At 46.7% G+C, this 20025-nt stretch overlaps 1 protein-coding gene across 1 annotated transcript in view; it reads left to right on the top strand.

Moving 5' to 3' along the window:
* Positions 1-363: 363 nt before the first annotated feature.
* The window catches only part of LOC140186819 (chloride anion exchanger-like), a 98649-nt gene continuing 78987 nt past the window's right edge, over positions 364-20025 (top strand). The window contains exons 1-6 of the mRNA XM_072241410.1: positions 364-491; positions 5832-5971; positions 8669-8779; positions 8867-9030; positions 12944-13108; positions 13245-13397. Coding sequence (XP_072097511.1) covers positions 364-491; positions 5832-5971; positions 8669-8779; positions 8867-9030; positions 12944-13108; positions 13245-13397 — 861 coding nt within the window. The remainder of the gene's footprint in view (positions 492-5831; positions 5972-8668; positions 8780-8866; positions 9031-12943; positions 13109-13244; positions 13398-20025) is intronic.

Genomic DNA, 20025 nt, shown 5'->3' with positions numbered 1-20025 from the left:
ACCTCTAAATCCTGCAGCTGCCTCCCCAGGAGCGAGCTGTCCTTACTCCCCACCCTGGCAAGAGTAGTTAGTGAATGTCAGATTTGTTCTGCAGCATCAGTGGTGGCCAGAGAGAACGTTGTTAGCGTGATGTTAACACTGCACAGAACAGTAAAAAATTAAAGTCTCGCTCACCCAGGGCAGCACTGAAACCTCATTTTGAATGACGTCAGCTGTTTATTTGATGGACGTGAGTTGGGCTTTCTTGCCAATGGGAGCATTTCCTCACCTCCCCTGACCCAGTACTTTGCTCATTCCCAGGACAGTCACTGGAGGTGGTGAAGAGGGGCAGTGGTTATCGAACCTATTGCAGGACGCAGGACCATGAAACCTGGGAAACCTCAGTATGTGGTCACCCGCTCTGCCTACTCGGAGGCTGGTTTCAAAGCTCAGCACCAGCCAGTTGAGAGGTATCACAAAACCACCCTGGATCATGTGAAGATCTACTTTAGGTGAGTGATGTGAAATGGCAAATCACACAGAGTATCGAGAACACTGTGGTCAGTGTGTGAGTGTCTCCCTGTTCCAGCACCACAGGGGCCCAGGAACTGGACTGAGATCAAACTCCTCATTGCTGTGTGAATGATGACACCAGTCCAGGGTCCTGCAAAACGCTGATCACTCCATGACTGGTCCCAGTTTGACACAGAAATACGAACAGTTTGCCTGCCCAGCTCCAGGGATAGATTGTTTCAATTCTGGACAGGCTGGCTTTGCTGTCCCTGGACCAGACGAGTTTAAGCTATTGTCTCAGCTTGCTCCTGCCCCACCGAACTCGTTTCTGCATACCTCGACACGGTTTTATCACCCCTTGTTCAATCTCTTCCGACCTATGTTCGTGACACTTCTCACGCTCTTAAACTTTTCGATGATTTTAAGTTCCCTGGCCCCCACCGCTTTATTTTCACCATGGATGTCCAGTCCTTATATACTTCCATCCCCCATCAGGAAGGTCTCAAAGCTCTACGCTTCTTTTTGGATTCCAGACCTAATCAGTTCCCCTCTACCACCACTCTGCTCCGTCTAGCGGAATTAGTCCTTACTCTTAATAATTTCTCCTTTGGCTCCTCCCACTTCCTCCAAACTAAAGGTGTAGCTATGGGCACCTGTATGGGTCCTAGCTATGCCTGCCTTTTTGTTGGGTTTGTGGAACAATCTATGTTCCTTGCCTATTCTGGTATCTGTCCCCCACTTTTCCTTCACTACATCGACGACTGCATTGGCGCTGCTTCCTGCACGCATGCAGAACTCGTTGACTTTATTAACTTTGCCTCCAACTTTCACCCTGCCCTCAAGTTTACCTGGTCCATTTCCGACACCTCCCTCCCCTTTCTAGATCTTTCTGTCTCTGTCTCTGGAGACAGCTTATCCACTGATGTCTGCTATAAGCCTACTGACTCTCACAGCTATCTGGACTATTCCTCTTCTCACCCTGTCTCTTGCAAAAACGCCATCCCCTTCTCGCAATTCCTCCGTCTCCGCCGCATCTGCTCTCAGGATGAGGCTTTTCATTCTAGGACGAGGGAGATGTCTTCCTTTTTCAAAGAAAGGGGCTTCCCTTCCTTCACTATCAACTCTGCTCTTAAACGCATCCCCCCCATTTCACATACATCTGCTCTCACTCCATCCTCCTGCCACCCCACTAGGAATAGGGTTCCCCTGGTCCTCACCTACCACCCCACCAGCCTCTGGGTCCAACATATTATTCTCCGTAACTTCCGCCACCTCCAACGGGATCCCACCACTAAGCACATCTTTCCCTCCCCCCCTCTGCATTCCGCAGGGATCACTCCCTACACAACTCCCTTGTCCATTCGTCCCCCCCATCCCTCCCCACTGATCTCCCTCCTGGCACTTATCCGTGTAAGCGGAACAAGTGCTACACATGCCCTTACACTTCCTCCCTTACCACCATTCAGGGCCCCAAATAGTCCTTCCAGGTGAGGCGACACTTCACCTGTGAGTTGACTGGGGTGATATACTGCGTCCGGTGCTCCCGATGTGGCCTTTTATATATTGGCGAGACCCGACGCAGACTGGGAGACCGCTTTGCTGAACACCTATGCTCTGTCCGCCAGAGAAAGCAGGATCTCCCAGTGGCCACACATTTTAATTCCACATCCCATTCCCATTCTGACATGTCTATCCACGGCCTCCTCTACTGTAAAGATGAAGCCACACTCAGGTTGGAGGAACAACACCTTATATTCCGTCTGAGTAGCCTCCAACCTGATGGCATGAACATCGACTTCTCTAACTTCTGCTAAGGTCCCACCTCCCCCTCGTACCCCATCTGTTACTTATTTTTATGCACACATTCTTTCTCTCACTCTCCTTTTTCTCCCTCTGTCCCTCTGAATATACCTCTTGCCCATCCTCTGGGTTCCCCCCCACCTTGTCTTTCTTCCCGGACCTCCTGTCCCATGATCCTCTCGTATCCCCTTTTGCCTGTCACCTGTCCAGCTCTTGGCTCTATCCCTCCCCCTCCTGTCTTCTCCTATCATTTTGGATCTCCCCCTCCCCCTCCAACTTTCAAATCCCTTACTCACTCTTTCTTCAGTTAGTCCTGACGAAGGGTCTTGGCCTGAAACATCGACTGCACCTCTTCCTACAGATGCTGCTTGGCCTGCTGCGTTCACCAGCAACTTTGATGTGTGTTGCTTGAATTTCCAGCATCTACAGAATTCCTGTTGTTTGAGTTTAAGAGGGGATGTGATTGGGGTGTGTAATAATATGGGGGCTATAGATAGGGGAGACTGCATGAAACCCTACCCCCTTACAGGGAAAAGTGGGGGACAGAGATTTCTGGTCAAGGATAGCAGAATTAGAGGAGATGTGAGGGCAGTCTCTTGCAATCCCAGCACTACGTGAAACACCTGGAGAGAGCAGGGAAGCAGTGTTACTTGATCAGCACTGAAGTGCCTGGATGTGGAAGGCTATGGAAGGAACCATGTTATTCAATTAGGAATGTTGCATCAGCCAGTCAGGATTGTTTTTGTACTTTCTGCCCAATGCAATGTGAGGAAAGATTTGAGAGGGCGGGGCCAGATCAGATTTGTGAAGGACAGTAGCTTGGTTTGGAGTTTTTCGGTGGAGTTGTGGAGCCGGGTACAAGGGATGATGCAGAATGCTGCTCAGAAGGGAGTCCCCGTTGTAAGAGGTGCTTTCTGCAGACGAATGATTTAAGGAGGAAGGGCCAATAGTCCTGAGTCAGCCAGTTTGTTCAAGATGATCTTCAAGGGAAGTTCGAACTGTGACTGGTGTCTTTCATGCAGTACGTTGGTTCAGTGCATGAGTAAAGTAATACACCCGACTACTCCAGGAAATGAGCTCCAATGTTTATGTGCACATTGGACTTACTTAACTGAAATGGGCCCTTTTAATTTTCTTTTCTTTTCCTGTTCACTGTTTGAATGGTGGCCTTCTCATTGCTGAGTCATGCGGCTGTTAGCAGAGTTAGTTAACGAGCCAAGTTTATATAATAGACCAGTGAGAGTGTTACAACATCAACCAATTCTCCCTTGTCAATCCTGCTTGTTATTTCCAACAGATTTGTCAGGTAAGATTTTTCCTTGAGGAAACCATGCTGACTGTGGCCTATTTTATCATGGGCATCCAAGTACCCTGAGACCTCATCCTTAATAATCGACTCCAACATCTTCCCAACCACTGAGGTCAGACTAACTGGCCTATAGTTTCCTTTCTGGATTAATTCCTGAGGATTGGAGGGTGGCTAATGTAACCCCGCTTTTTAAAAAAGGAGGGAGAGAGAAACCGGGGAATTATAGACTGGTTGACATCGGTGGTGGGGAAAATGCTGGAGTCAGTTATCAAAGATGTGATAACAGCACATTTGGAAAGCGGTGAAATCATTGGACAAAGTCAGCATGGATTTGTGAAAAGAAAATCATGTCTGATGAATCTCATAGAATTTTTTGAGGATGTAACTAGTAGAATGGATAGGGGAGAACCAGTGGATGTGGTATATTTGGATTTTCAAAAGGCTTTTGACAAGGTCCCACACAGGAGATTAGTGTGCAAACTTAAAGCACACGGTATTGGGGGTATGGTATTGATGTGCATAGAGAATTGGTTGGCAGACAGGAAGCAAAGAGTGGGAATAAACGGTACCTTTTCAGAATGGCAGGCGGTGACTAGTGGGGTACCGCAAGGCTCAGTGCTGGGACCCCAGTTGTTTACAATATATATTAATGACTTAGGCGAGGGAATTAAATGCAGCATCTCCAAGTTTGTGGATGACACGAAGCTGGGTGCAGTGTTAGCTGTGAGGAGGATGCTAAGAGGATGCAGAGTGACTTGGATAGGTTGGGTGAGTGGGCAAATTCATGGCAGATGCAATTTAATGTGGATAAATGTGAGGTTATCCACTTTGGTGGCAAGAACAGGAAAACAGATTATTATCTGAATGGTGGCCGATTAGGAAAAGGGGAGGTGCAACGAGACCTGGGTGTCATTATACACCAGTCATTGAAAGTGGGCATGCAGGTACAGCAGGCGGTGAAAAAGGCGAATGGTATGCTGGCATTCATAGCAAGAGGATTTGAGTACAGGAGCGGGAGGTACTATTGCAGTTGTACAAGGCCTTGGTGAGACCACACCTGGAGTATTGTGTGCAGTTTTGGTCCCCTAATCTGAGGAAAGACATCCTTGCCATAGAGGGAGTACAAAGAAGGTTCACCAGATTGATTCCTGGGATGGCAGGACTCTCATATGATGAAAGACTGGACCAACTAGGCTTGTACTCTCTGGAATTTAGAAGATTGAGGGGGGATCTGATTGAAACGTATAAAATCCTAAAGGGATTGGACAGGCTAGATGCAGGAAGATTGTTCCCGATGTTGAGGAAGTCCAGAATGAGGAGTCACAGTTTGAGGATAAAGGGGAAGCCTTTTAGGACTGAGATGAGGAAAAACTTCTTCACGCAGAGAGTGGTGAATCTGTGGAATTCCCTGCCACAGGAAACAGTTGAGGCCAGTTCATTGGCTATATTTAAGAGGGAGTTAGATATGGCCCTTGTGGCTAAAGGGATCAGGGGGTATGGAGAGAAGGCAGGTACAGGGTTCTGAGTTGGATAATCAGCCATGATCGTACTGAATGGCGGTGCAGGCTCGAAGGGCTGTATGGCCTACTCCTGCACCTATTATCTATGTTTCTATATTTCTTCTGCCTCTCTCCCTTCTTGAAGAGTGGAGTGACATTTTCAATTTTCCTGTCTTCTGGAATCATTCCAGAATCTAGTGATTCTTCAAAGATAATTACTGATGCTTCCACAATATCTTTAGCCACCTCTTTCAGATCCCTGAGGTGTATACCATCTGGTCCAGGTGACTTACCCACCTTCAGACCTTGGGAATGTTCCCAAGAACCTTCTCTCTGGTTACAGTAACTTCACACACTTCATGCTCCCTGACACCCGGAACTTCCACCATACTGCTAGTGTCTTCCACAGTGAAGACTGATGCAAGTACTTACTCAGTTCATCGTCCTTGTCCCTCATTACTACCTCTCCAGTGTCATTTTCCAGCGGTTCAATGTCCACTCTTGCACCTCTTTTTGGTGGCAGTCACAGGTGATGGGGCATGGGGATAGCTGGGACTCAGTGGACTGAGGGTGTCACCAGCAGTGTAGGAGAGTAAGTGTATCCCCAGCAGGAAGCAGAAGATGGATGTCTAATTGCAGTGTCTTTGGCAGGTGGAGGTTGGAGTGGGAGGTGGACATCCTTGAAGAGATGCATCTCCTGCTCCCAGACACTCAGCAGTTCTCTCTTTCAGATGCTCCACTGCAAAGGCAAAGAGGATCTGCCTCAGTCTGTTTCCAATCGTCTCCTGGCTGCCGGCCTACAATGTGAAGGAATGGCTCATCAGTGACATTGTGTCTGGTGTCAGCACAGGTCTCGTCTGTGTTCTACAAGGTACCGTCCCTACTGGCTCAGCAACCACCACACTCACGGTTATACAGCATGGAGAACAGGCCCTACATCCCAGTAAAGGTGCCTAGCAAGCTGAGTTTCATTTGCTCATGTTTGGCCCATATCCCTCTAAACCTTTCCAATCCATGTATCTGTACAAGGGCCATTTGAAAATTCCTAATCTGACCATCTCTACCATTTTCGACAGCTGGTTTCTCATTCCACATCCCATTGCTCTCTGCAGGGGAAGTTGTCCCTTGGGTCTTTTTAACCCTTTTATCTCTCACCTCAAACCCATGTCCTGAGAAGATGACTGTGTATATTGTCCCTGGCTGTGTATTGTTCCAAAGTTTTGTATATTGTTCCAAAATCCATGTCTGTATTTCAAATCAGTTGAGAAAGATAAGGAAGCCTAACACACAGTTTATAAATAGATATCACAGATTGATTTGGCTTGGCCTTGCCTGTTTGACACAATTGCTTGTTATCTCAGTATCAGGTTTCAAAGATCACATCAATTCATAAAAAGCGTCAAACCACAGGATAGAAAATGAGAGTAATAAAGATAATCTGATAAGAGTACACCAAATATTTATAGGAGAATGTGAGGAGGATTATACGCAAGATAACACAAGGAATTCTATTCCTGGTGCCAGCACTCCCCCAGGCACCCAGCCTGTCTCCCAACACAAGGACAAAATCTGCTTCTCATTCACCAGTCAGCTTGAATCTTTGAGGAAGTTTTCCAATTCATTATATATATTGTAATGTGCTTCTGAGGAAAGTAATTCAGTGCAGATTCACGTAACAAATAATGAATATTGATGGCAAAATTAGATTTGTTTTGCAGATGACGAGATTTTCTGGAATTAACCAACGGCAATCTGAAATGTTCAGAAAATGGTGGGATGTGGAGTGAATGTGTCACCTTGAGTTTGTGTGTTACTGTTAGTGAATGTGTCAATGTTAATGTGTCACTATTAGAGATAGTAAATGTGTTACTGTTAGTGTGTCACTGGCAGTATGTTACTGTTAGTGAATGCATCACTCTTAGTAGGAGTTTGACCATTAATGAGTGTGTCAATGTTAGTGAGTGTGTCAGTATTAGTGAGTGCATCAGTGATAGTGAATGTGCCTCTGTTAGTTCATATTTGTGAGTGTGTCACTGTTTGTGAGTATGTGAGTGTTAGTGAGTGAGTCACTGTTAGTGAATGTGTCAATGTTAGTGAGTGTGTAAGTGTCAGTGAGTGAGTCAGTGTTAGTGTGTCAGTGTTAGTGAGTGTGTGCGTGCCTGTGTTAGTGAGTGAGTCAGTGTTAGTGTGTGTGTTAGTAAGTGTGTTAATGTTAGTGAGTGTGCAAGTGTTAGCGAGTGTGCCAGTGTTCGTGAATGTGTGTGTTAGTGAGTATGTCCATGTTAGTGAGTGTGCCAGTGTTAGTGAGTGTGTCCATGTTAGTGAGTGTGTCAGTTGTAGTGAGTGAGTCAGTGTTAGTGAATGTGCCAGTGTTAGTGAATGTGTGTGTGTGTTAGTGAGTATGTCCATATTAGTGAGTGTGTGTTAGTGAGTGTGCCAGTGTTAGTATATCCATGTTAGTGAGTGTGCCAGTGTTGTGAATGTGTGTGTGCTAGTGAGTATGTCAGTTGTAGTGAGTGTGTCAGTTTTAGTGAGTGTGCCAGTGTTACACTGCTGTGTGCTGCTGGTGTGAACAACCGTGCAGTGATGACCTACGCCTCTGCTTCATGCCAGTGCCTGATGGGTGGGTGTGAGAGAGGTCTTGCTGTCCAGCCCCCGGTTACAGATTAGATATGGCAAAGTTATTTCCCATGGCAGGGGATTCTAGGACTGCCATGATTGAAGGGCATTCTTTTAGAACTGAGATGTGGAGAAATTACTCTATTCAGAGGATGGTAAATCTGTGGAATTTGTTGCAACAAGTGGCTGTTGAGGCCAAGTCACTGGGTGTATTTAAGGCAGAGATAGATAGGTTCTTGATTAGCCAGGGCATCAAAGCGTATGGGGAGAAGGCAGGGGAGTGGGGATGACTGGAAGAATTGGATCCGCCCATGATTGAATAGTGGAGCAGACTTCTGCTCCTATATCTTATGGTCTTATGGTCCCAGGGAACTTTACATGGGCCAGGTCCTCAGCAAGCGTCAATCACATGTGGGAGAATAGCCTTTATCGTGACAACACCAGGCCTCCAGTGAGAGCGACAGTGAAGTAAGGAGGAGGCCGTCCCATCCTCAGACACTAACGGCATTGCTGACAGGGTGTACTCCAGCTTCCCTTGAGTTATGTCTCTGCTCTATTTTCTCAGGCTTGGCCTACGCACTCCTGGTCTCACTCCTGGTTTCTATTTTCTCAGGCTTGGCCTACGCACTCCTGGTCTCACTCCTGGTTTCTATTTTCTCAGGCTTGGCCTACGCACTCCTGGTCTCACTCCTGGTTTCTATTTTCTCAGGCTTGGCCTACGCACTCCTGGTCTCACTCCTGGTTTCTATTTTCTCAGGCTTGGCCTACGCACTCCTGGTCTCACTCCTGGTTTTTATTTTCTCAGGCTTGGCCTACGCACTCCTGGTCTCACTCCTGGTTTCTATTTTCTCAGGCTTGGCCTACGCACTCCTGGTCTCACTCCTGGTTTCTATTTTCTCAGGCTTGGCCTACGCACTCCTGGTCTCACTCCTGGTTTCTATTTTCTCAGGCTTGGCCTACGCACTCCTGGTCTCAGTCCCTGCTGGTTATGGACTGTATGCGGCCTTCTTCCCCATTTTGACCTACTTTTTCCTGGGAACATCAAGACATATATCAGTCGGTAAGAATTTGATCTGTCCCTCCCTCTTTCCCTGAGCTGCCTTTCATTCACTGGATTCCCCAGCTGACTGTTTCTTGTCATCCCCAGGGCCTTTCCCCGTGGTGAGTCTGATGGTGGGGACTGTAGTGGAGAGGATGGTGACTGATGACAGTCTCGGGGCCAACTCCACCATCTTTCCTGCTGACTTGAGCAAAGAGGAGAGGCAGGTGTGGGTGGCGGGCTCTGTCACCTTCCTTTCTGGCATCTTCCAGGTTGGTGTCCTTCAAAAGTGATATTTCAGCTTCTTGCCACCAGTGCTAATACAGGTGTGTGCACAGGTGCAATGGGAAACATACAGGTGTGCTAACATAAGAAACATACCTGCAGCAGGATCACAGGAACATGCCATCAGATTAAGCAGTGGTTCCAAGAAAAATATCAATTAATCATATATTATACACAATGTTTACAAGGATGAACACAACTGGAACATATTAAGAACAGCAACATGCACAAAATGCTGGAAGAACTCAGCAGGCCAGGCAGCATCTGTGAAAAACAGTACAGTCCATATTTCGGGTTGACACCCTTCATCAGGACTGGAAAAAAGATGAGAAGTGGGAGTAAGGTGGGAGGAGAGGAGGAAGAAGTACAAGGTTTGTGATATTAAAAAGAGCCCATTTTGGTGTACAGCGATCAAAGTGGTCACTGTGTTGCTAAACTGTTCTGATTAGTGTTTTTGCCATTTGGTTCAAGAACCAAATGATTGAAATGAAGTAGCTGTTCCTGATCTTCAGACTTTAGTCCCTGTTATCAGGTGATAGCAACAGGAAGATGGCACAGTGTGGCTGATGATGAATGTCAGGAAAGAAAGAGACAAGGAAAAGGAAAGAGGGAAAAAAAAACAGAGAAAAGGTTTATTTGTATCACAGAGTCAGAGTACAGCACAGAAACCCATCCGGTCCATGCTGAACCATTTAAACTGCCTACTCCCACTGACCTGGACCAAAGCCCTCCACACCCATGGACCTATCCAAACTTTGCTTAAACATTGAAATTAAGCTTTTATGGACCACTTGTGCTGGCAGCTCATTCCACACTCTCACAACCTCTGATTTCCCCTCATGTTCCCCTTAAACTTTTCACCTTTCACCCTTAACCCATGATCTCTGATTGAAATGAAATATCTTTATTGTCATTGCATAGTACAATTTGTCATGCACCAATAGTGAAAATGAGTTTGCAACTTTTGTACTCAATGCTATAAAACAACAAATAAAATAAATAAGCAATAAACAAAATCCCACCTAACCTTAGTGGGAAAAGCCTGCTTGCATTTACACTATCTATACCCCTCATAATTTTGTATACCTCTATCAAATCTCCCCTCAATCTTCTACATTCTAAGAGATAAAGTCCTAACGTCTTCAATCTTTCCTTATAACTCAGGTCCTCCAGACCCGGCAACATCCTTGTAAATTTTCTCTGTACTCTTTCAACCTTATTTACATCTTTCCTGTAGGTAGGTGACCAAAACTGCACACAATACTCCAAATTGGGCCTCACCTATGTCTTATACAACTTCAGCGTAACTTCTCAGCTCCTGTAATCAGTACTTTGACTTATTAAGGTCAATGTGCCAAAAGCTTTCTTTACAACCCCACCTACTGGTGACAGCACTTTCAATGAATTATGCACACAAGAGGTACTACTGGTGCAGGAAATCTAGAGCAATACATACAATGTGCTGGAGCAGCTCAGCAGGTCAGACAGCCTCTATGGAGGGGAATAAACAGAGAATATTTTGAGTTCTTCCCCCTTCATCAGGACCGGAAAGTAAGGGAGAAGATCTCAGAATGAGAAGGTAGGGCAGGGGAGGAAGAAGTACAAGGTAGTAGGTGATAGGTGAAACTGGGAGAGGGGAGGGGAGGGGGGGGAATACAAGGTAGTAGGTGATAGGTGAAACCGGGAGAGGTGAGGGGAGGGGAGAGGAGGGGGTAGAAGTACAAGGTAGTAGGTGATAGGTGAAACTGGGAGAGGGGAGGGGAGGGGAGGAGGGGGAAAAGTACAAGGTAGTAGGTGAAAGGTGAAACCGGGAGAGGGGAGGGGAGGGGAGGGGGGAGAAGTACAAGGTAGTAGGTGATAGGTGAAACCGGGAGAGGGAGGGGGTGGAGAAGTAAAAAGCTGGGAAGTTGACTGGTGGAAGAGAAAAAAGGGCTGGAGAAGGGGGAATCTGGTGGGAGAGGACAGAAGGCCATGGAAGAAATAGAAGGGGGAGGAGCACCAGAGGGAGGCAATGGGCAGGTAAGAGGAGAAGGTGAGAGAGGGAAATGGGAATGGGGAATGGTGAAGGAGAGGAGGGGAAGTAATTATCGGAAGTTCAGGAAATCGATGTTTGTGCTATTAGTTTGGAAGATATACAGAATGAAAATAAGGTGTTGCTTCTCCAACCTGAGTGTGGCCTCATCATGGCATGATTGTTAGAAGCTACATCTTGATGCATTTCTCACTGGCATAGTGATCAGGGATATTGGAGTCTCTCTGTCTACCCATATCCTGCAAGAGGGGATTTCCACTATCCTGCCTGGCCTCTCTCCTGGTCTAATTACAAATGTAAAGGGGGTGTGGGCTCCACCTACAGCTTTTTTTGGCTTCCCTCACTGAGGCCTCTCCTCAATGAAGCCTTGGAGTACTAAAGCCTTTAAATCTCTACTCTAGCTCTGCCCCCTCCAACAATGGACCCTCTGCTTGCCTCTGCATTACTTTAATTTCTTCTTGCTAATCAATCCCAAATACTGATTTGCCTCTGCAAGCCACTACCTTTTCTACTCGATCAGTGAACTTGAGTGCAGGCTTCTGATCTCTCCAACTGGCCACTGCTCATTTGTGCTAATGACCAACACAGTCCAAAGATTGTTCTGGGCATTGCCCTCGAGTATCACCATACTCCCAGTGTTGACATAGCATGCCCACAACTTAATAATCCGAACTGTAAATCTTTGGAATGTGGGAGGAAACTAGAGCACCCGGAGGGAATCTATGTTGTCATGCTGACAATGTACATACAGACAGAAATGGGAATCAGAGATCACTGGGGGAGTGAAGCGATAGAAATTGGAGATCACTGGGGGAGTAAAGCGATGAGAATTGGAGATCGCTTAGGGAGTAAAACCATGGGAATCGGAGATCGCATGGGGAGTAAAACGATAGGAATTGGAGATCGCTGGGAGAGTGAAGTGACGGAAATCGAGATCGCTGGGGCAGTAAAGCGATGGGAATCGGAGATCGCTGGGGGAGTAAAGTGATGGGAATTGGAGATCGCTGGGGCAGTAAAGCGATGGGAATTAGAGATCGCTGGGGCAGTAAAACGATGGGAATTGGAGATCGCTGGGGCAGTAAAGCGATGGGAATTAGAGATCGCTGGGGCAGTAAAACGATGGGAATCGGAGATCGCTGGGGAAGTAAAACGATGGGAATCGGAGATCGCCGGGGGAGTAAAGCGATGGGAACTGGAGATCGCTGGGGGAGCAAAGCCATGGGAATCAGAGATCGCTGGGGCAGTAAAACGATGGGAATCGGTGATTGCTGGGGGAGTAAAGCGATGGGAATCAGAGATCGCTGGGGCAGTGAAACAATGGGAATCGGTGATTGCTGGGGGAGCAAAGCGATGGGAATTGGAGATCACTGAGGCACTGAAACGATGGGAATCGGTGATTGCTGGGGGAGCAAAGCGATGGGAATTGGAGATCGCTGGGGCAGTAAAACGATGGGAATCGGTGATTGCTGGGGGAGCAAAGCGATGGGAATTGGAGATCGCTGGGGCAGTAAAACGATGGGAATTGGAGATCACTGAGGCAGTAAAGCGATGGGAATTGGAGATCGCTGGGGCAGTAAAACGATGGGAATTGGAGATCGCTGGGGCAGTAAAGCGATGGGAATTGGAGATCACTGAGGCAGTAAAACGATGGGAATTGGAGATCACTGAGGCAGTAAAACGATGGGAATTGGAGATCGCTGGGGCAGTAAAACGATGGGAATTGGAGATCGCTGGGGCAGTAAAACGATTGCACAAATTGCTACTGAGGCAGTGCCTCCTGCAGATACAATTGCTGATCTTTCCGGGCAGGAAAATCTTCCCAGCTTCATTGTAACTCTGTTGAAATTTATCTTCTCTCCCTCTTTTAGCTGGCTCTTGGCTTCCTCCAGGTTGGTTTTATCGTCATCTACCTGTCAGACTCACTGATATCCGGCTTCACCACAGCCGCTGCAATTCATGTCCTGGTCTCCCAGCTCAAGTTTGTCCTCCAGCTGACTGTCCCTGGCTTCAGTGGCCCTCTTTCTCTGATTTATGTGAGTATAAATGACTTTGACAACATTGCATTTCTAATCATTACACAGTATTTATCTGCTTGTTTCATTAAAAACCATAATTCTGGATTTCCATCAAAGTCCAGGTTACTGATTGTGCCATTGTGCGTTACTTTAGACACTGAAACACATCTTTACTCACATCACGGAATCAAACGTTGCTGACATCATCATTTCACTCATCATCATGAGCGTGGTGTTCGTTTTCAAGGAAATTAATGACCAATTCAAGTCCAAGCTACCTGTGCCAATCCCCATTGAGGTTATTATGGTGAGTTGGACACATTCAGCTCTGACTCAGAACTGAACTCTCAACATGCAATCTGCTGGAGGAACTCAGTGAGCTGAGCAGGATCTCGGGGAGGGGCAGGGTAGGAGGGAGGGTCTATTGATGTGTTGTGTTCAAACCCCACCTCAGAATGCGAGAGGAGGGGAGAAGGCCCATAGAGATATGTGTGGGGTGAGACAGGGGCTGGTGGACCAAAGAGAGGTGAAGCATGGTGGGCAAGTGGAGCGGGTGGGGGTGTTGGAAAGGCAAGGAGACAAGAGGCATGTGGGCGATAATCAGGAACACGGAGGCTACTGGTGCTGGTTTCTGCTCAGTAAGAAAGGAGATAATGGGAAACTGAGGGAGAGGTGGTGGGCAGATGGAAGCAGATTGGGTTTTGATGAAGGGTGGCTGTGGGAGAAGGGATGAAAAAAGGGTGGGGGGGAACAAGAGATTCATCAGAAAGGAGTGGGGATTCGGCAGGTAAGAGTTGCCAGAAGGTGTAAAACTCAATGATTATTAGGATGTAGACCACCTGGATGCAGTATGAGACACTTTGAGTCTCAGAAAAAGATTCTGATGACCTCTCATAACCTTATGAGATATTGGTGTTCCTCTAATTTATGTTTGGCCTCGCACTGGCAGTGGAAGAGTTTGAGGATGGACAGGTTTTTGTGGGAATGTCATGGGGAGTTGAAATGGTCTACGTCTGGGAGCTTGGGATAGCAACTGCAGACAAAGTGCAGGTGTTCTGTGAAATGGTCGGCCAGTCTACGTTTGGTCTCGTCCGTGTAGAGGACTGCAAATTGCGAGCCCTAAAAGCAGCAGATGAGGCTGGAGGACATTACCTCCAATCCACATTAGGAAGGTGTTAATTCCCTCCATTTCTTTCTGATGTTGCCGAGACTGGAGCACCTGAGTTATAAGGAAAGACTGAATAGGTTAGAACTTTATTTCCTAGAAAGTGGAAGATGAGGGGAGGTTTGATAGAGGCCGACAAAATTATATGGGGTATAGACAGGGTATATGCAAGCAGGCCTTTTCCACTAAGGTTTGGTAAGACTACAGACTACAGCTGGGTTAAAGGTGAAAGGCGAAAGGTTCAAGGGGAAACACGTTTTTTTTCAGAGAGTGATGAGAGTGTGGAACGAACTGCCAGCGCGATTTCGATTTCAATGTTTAAGGGAAGTACAAGATGGGAGGATATGGAGGGCTATGGCCTGGGTGCAGGTCATAGAGTCAGAGTGTACAGCGCAGAAACAGGCCCTTCAGCCCATCTAGTCCAGGCTGAAACCATTTCAACTGCCTACTCCCATCAACCTGCACTGGGACCAGAGCCCTCCATACACCTATCATTCATGTACCTATCCAAACTTTTCTTAAACGTTGAAATAGAGCTTGTATCCACCACTTGTGCTGGCAGCTCATTCCACAGTCTCACAACCCTCTGAGTGAAGAAGTTTCCCCTCATGTTCCCTTTCACCCTTAACCCATTACCTCTAATTCTCATCTCACCCAACCTCAGTGGAAAAAGCCTGCTTTCATTTGCCCTATCTATAATTTGGTATAGTTCTATCAAATCTCCTCACAGTGTTCTATGTTCTATGAAATAAATTCCTAAAATCTTCAATCTTTCCTTATCACTCAGGTCCTCCAGACCTGGCAATATCCTTGTAAATTTTCTCTGTGCTCTTTCAACATTACTTACATCTGTCCTGTAGGTAGGTGATCAAAACTGCACACAATACTCCAGATTAGGCATCACCAACGTCTTATACAACTTCAAGATAACATCCCATGTCCTGTACACCATACTTGCTTTCTTCATGGCACTGTCTACCTGTCAACGGGAGTAGCCAGTTTAAATGGTTCAGCACGGACTAGACGGGCCAAAGGCCCTGTTTCTGTGCTGTAGTTTTCTATGGTCCTATGACTCTAACAAACCACTCACTGTACAGCAGCCCCAACCTCACCAGCAAACCCACAGACAAGGGTGGGGCTGTTGTGCTCTGTGGTCCGTCGCTGCTCTCAGGTATGCCTTTGTATCTCCCCCTGGACCGTGATGTCAACGAACATCAGGCCTGCATCTCCTGCAACATCACATTGGAGATCTCCTCCCATGGCCTCCAACACCGCGCAGTGGCCTTGAGATGCAGAGGCAGCGTATGTGAAACTCTTGACAGGCCAGGCAGGCTGCGAACTGGTGTTCAACTCGACTCCATTTCGCTCCCATTATTCACCAGTTAAAGCAAGGAGGGAGATTGAAACATCCAGGCAAATGCAGAAGTTTGAAGGTCGCTTGAGTGTTCCAGCGCTCTGCAGTCTCCAAGATGACTCCGGGAGGGAGAGGCAACATGCTGAATCATAGAAACATAGAAAACCTACAGCACAATACAGGCCCTTCGGCCCACAAAGCTGTGCCAAACATGTCCCTACCTTAGAACTACCTAGGCTTATCCATAGCCCTCTATTTTTCTAAGCTCCATGTACCTATCCAGGAGTCTCTTAAAAGACCCTATCATTTCTGCCTCCACCACCACTGCTGGCAGCCCATTCCACACACTCACCACTTTCTCCGTAAAAAAACTTACCCCTGACATCTCCTCTGTACCTACTTCCAAGCATTTTAAAACTGTGCCCTCTCGTGCTAGTCATTTCAGCCTGGGAAAAAGCCTCTGACTATCCACACGATCAATGCCTCTCATCATCTTATGCTCCTCTACCAGGTCACCTCACATCCTCCGTTGCTCCAAGGAGGAAAGGGCGAGTTCACTCAACCTATTCTCATAAGGCATGCTCCCCAATCCAGGCAACATCCTTGTAAATCTCCTCTGCACCCTTTCTATGGTTTCCACGTCCTTCCTGTAGGGAGGCGACCAGAACTGAGCACAGTACTCCAAGTGGGGTCTGACCAGGGTCCTGTATAGCTGCAACATTACCTCTCGACTCTTAAACTCAATCCCACGGTTGATGAAGGCCAAGGCACCGTATACCTTCTTAACCACACTGTCAACCTGCGCAGCAGCTTTGAGTGTCCTATAGACTCGGCTACCAAGATCCCTCTGATCCTCCACACTGCCAAGATCCTTACCATTAATACTATGTTCTGCCATCATATTTGACCTACCAAAATGAACACCTCACACTTATCTGGGTTGAACTCCATCTGCCACTTCTCAGCCCAGCTTTTCATCCTATCAATGTCCTGCTGTAACTTCTGACAGCAACAACACCCCCAACCTTTGTGTCATCAGCAAACTAACTAACCTATCCCTCCATGAGGAGGACAGTTGGGGTGCGTTCGTTGTGGTTCGCCAGACTGTGCTGCTCCATCCTGTCTCCGCTGTACCCAGGAGATGTAGCTAGTATGCCAAGTCTGTGGGTATATTTAAAGCGGAAGTTGATTGTTTCTTGATTGGTCAGGGCATCAAGGGATCTGGTGAGAAGGCAGATGTATGGGGTTGAGTGGGATCCGGGGTCAGCAATAAACCATGATGGAATGCAGAGCAGACTCGATGGGCTGAATGGCCTAATTCTGCTCCAGTGTCCTATGATCTATAGTCCACTTCGTCATCCATGTCATTTATAAAAATCACGAAGAGTAGGGTTCCCAGAACAGATCCCTGAGGCACACCACTGGTCACCGACTTCCATGCAGAATATGACGTGTCCACAACCACTTTTTGCCTTCTGTGAGCCAGCCAATTCTGGATCCACAAAGCAATGTCTCCTTGGATCCCATGCCTCCTTACTTTCTCAATAAGCCTTGCATGGGGTACCTTATCAAACGCCTTGCTGAAATCCATATACACTACATCTACGGCTCTATCTTCATCAACATGTTTAGTCACATCCTCAGAAAATTTAATCAGGCTCGTAAGGCACGACCTGCCTTTGACAAAGCGATGCTGACTATTCCTAATCACATTATGCCTCTCCAAATGTTCATAAATCCTCCATCAACTTACCAACCACTGAAGTAAGACTCACTGGCCTATAATTTCCTGGCCTATCCCTACTCCCTTTCGTGAATAAGGGAACAACATCCGCAACCCTCCAATCCTCCGGGACTTCTCCTGTCCTCATTGATGATGCAAAATCATTGCCAGAGGCTTAACAATCTCCTCCCTCGCTTCCCACAGTAACCTGGGGTATATCCTGTCCGGTCCTGGTGACTTACCCAACCTGATGCTTTCCAAAAGCTCCAGCACATCCTCTTCCTTAATATCTACAAACTCAAGCTTTTCAGTCCACTGCAAGTTATCCCTACAATCGCCAAGATCCTTTTCCGTAGTGAATACTGAAGCAAAGTATTCATTAAGTATCTCTGCTATCTCCTCTGGTTCCATACACACTTCTCCACTGTCACACTTGCCACATCCTCATGGTGAGAAGGCTGAGGGACGGGGCACAAGCCAATGTTTGACACCATTTCAGTGATTAAAGCTTCCATTGTTCGCTGATTAAAGTGACGAGGAGATCGGAGATTGAAACTTCGGAGTGAATACGGAGGGTGAGCACCAGCTGCCTGCCTTTTGATCGCTACATTATCAGAGAGGGGAGCCTGCCGGTGTGATGGAGAACGTTGGCCAGGTTTTTGCATTTTGGATGTGGACTTGGAGTATAGACTTTTTTCAGTCATGTTATTTATATTCTGTGTTTGTCACCTGAGCTTTCTTGTTTTTTTGCCTGGGGGGGCGGGATTTCGTGGTTGATGTGCCTGTTCCATTTTTGTTTTTTTTTTGTACGGGGAGGAGGGATTTGGGGCCTGTATTTTCTTTCTTGGTTTCATGGCTACTGGGAGAAGAATTTCAGAGTTGTATACTTTGATAATAAATAAATGAGCCTTATGAACCCTATGCTAGCTGCTGACTCTCATCCCACACCCACGTGGAACTGTCCTAGTTGGCTTATTGTTCCTGCCTGCCCCGATGCACTGAACCGCACCCCATCCTGAGCCACCAGGCATTTTGCACGCCTTTCATCATTTGCTCCAGCCCCCACCACCTCTTCTTCACCTTTCTTCCTTCTGCAAAAAAGGTCCGTACCCTTCCACTCCACCAATGTCCTCAACCCACGTCTCAACTTGTGGTGGTTCTGAAGAACTTCTTGACTTCTTTCTACCAGAAAGAGTGTAGCCATGGGCACTTCCACACACATTAGCGAGAGCTATATTTTCCTGGGTGACGTAGAACAGTCCCTATTCTAAGCCTTCTCTGGTTGCACTCCCCAACTCTTTGTCATGTGAGTTATCATTCATGTACCTTCTCATCCTGACCACAGATTATCAACAACGTGACCCTTTCGTTATTACCCGCAATGTGACTCCATACTTATGACCAAATTATCCACAGCCCTGCCTCTTACTTTGCAATAGCAACCTGTACATGTAACTAGGGTGAGGATTTCTAGTCCTGGATATCTCCCTCCCTCACTCCCTACCACTGGACATTCCCTCCCTCACTTCCTACTACTGGACATTCCCTCCCTCACTCCCTACCACTGGACATTCCCTCCCTCACTTCCTACCACTGGACATTCCCTCCCTCACTTCCTACCACTGAAGACAGACTGCACATCAGATCTGACTTGTTAGGTCCAGCGAAGTTAGGTCCATATTTGGGTTGGTGACACATTAGTTAAAATATCCATTTTCTAAACTATTAATCAAAGTAAATCCCTTTGGCCTCGGCAGATTAACTCCTCTACCACCTTCTTGTCCCCTCACCTCACCTCATCTGCCTGCTCACGCATGCAATACAGAATGTTATTTATTTATGACAAAAGATTACTTCGCTAAACTTGACAAGTTGCTTTCTCAGAATTTCACTCCGCTAACTTTCATCCTGCTGACTGCCTGTCAATTCTTGAGATTAAGTAACAAAGTAATGCTGGCAATGTCCCGTCTTGCTTGGGAAGTGTAGACTAACATGTAATAACTTCCCATCCCTTTTAATTCCTGAGGGTGGGGTCCACCAAAGATGCAAGTCTTCGATACCTTGAGCCCAGAAGTAAAATAGTGCAGCTTCTGGAATCCTGAAATAAAGACAAACTGCCCAATTTCTCAACAGGACAGTTGGTGGGTGCAGAAAGAAAAGTTATTCAATGAAGCAATGTTTTCCATTTCACTTTAACCTCACTTCCTTCATCACCAATTTCCAGTTCAAATGACTCTTCTTGATCTAGATTTATTTGCCCTCTGTTGCACATGGACTATAGTATTCCGAGGTGTACGAGTCTCAGATATAAGGACAAGAATATGTAATGATTTCCTTATCATTTGTTTGGCTTTGTAACTGATTTACACCAAGCGGTACAACTGCATTTATTGATTGTAATAGAAAACTCCTACCTGGTGAGTGAATTATTTCACAAGAAAACAATAAATTGGAAGAGTTCAGGTTGAAGGAGTTTTGCTCTTTAACATTCCTATAGTTGCTTCTAAGTTTGCAAATTTACAATCCAAATTTGAAATAGCAGGAATATAATCTTGCAGGTTATATTGACTGGCACTGAGATGACAGAAGTTCCACAGTGCAGACAGTGTAATCTCCCCAGTGGGGGGACCCCAATGCAGATAGTGCAATAAGACCATAAGACCATAAGAACATAAGACAAAGGAGCAGAAGTT

Source organism: Mobula birostris, chromosome 23 (genome assembly GCF_030028105.1).
Source record: "Mobula birostris isolate sMobBir1 chromosome 23, sMobBir1.hap1, whole genome shotgun sequence".
In the NCBI taxonomy this organism is placed as follows: domain Eukaryota; kingdom Metazoa; phylum Chordata; class Chondrichthyes; order Myliobatiformes; family Myliobatidae; genus Mobula; species Mobula birostris.
Note: the sequence above shows the minus strand (reverse complement) of the source record. Positions and strands in the feature narration are given on the sequence as shown.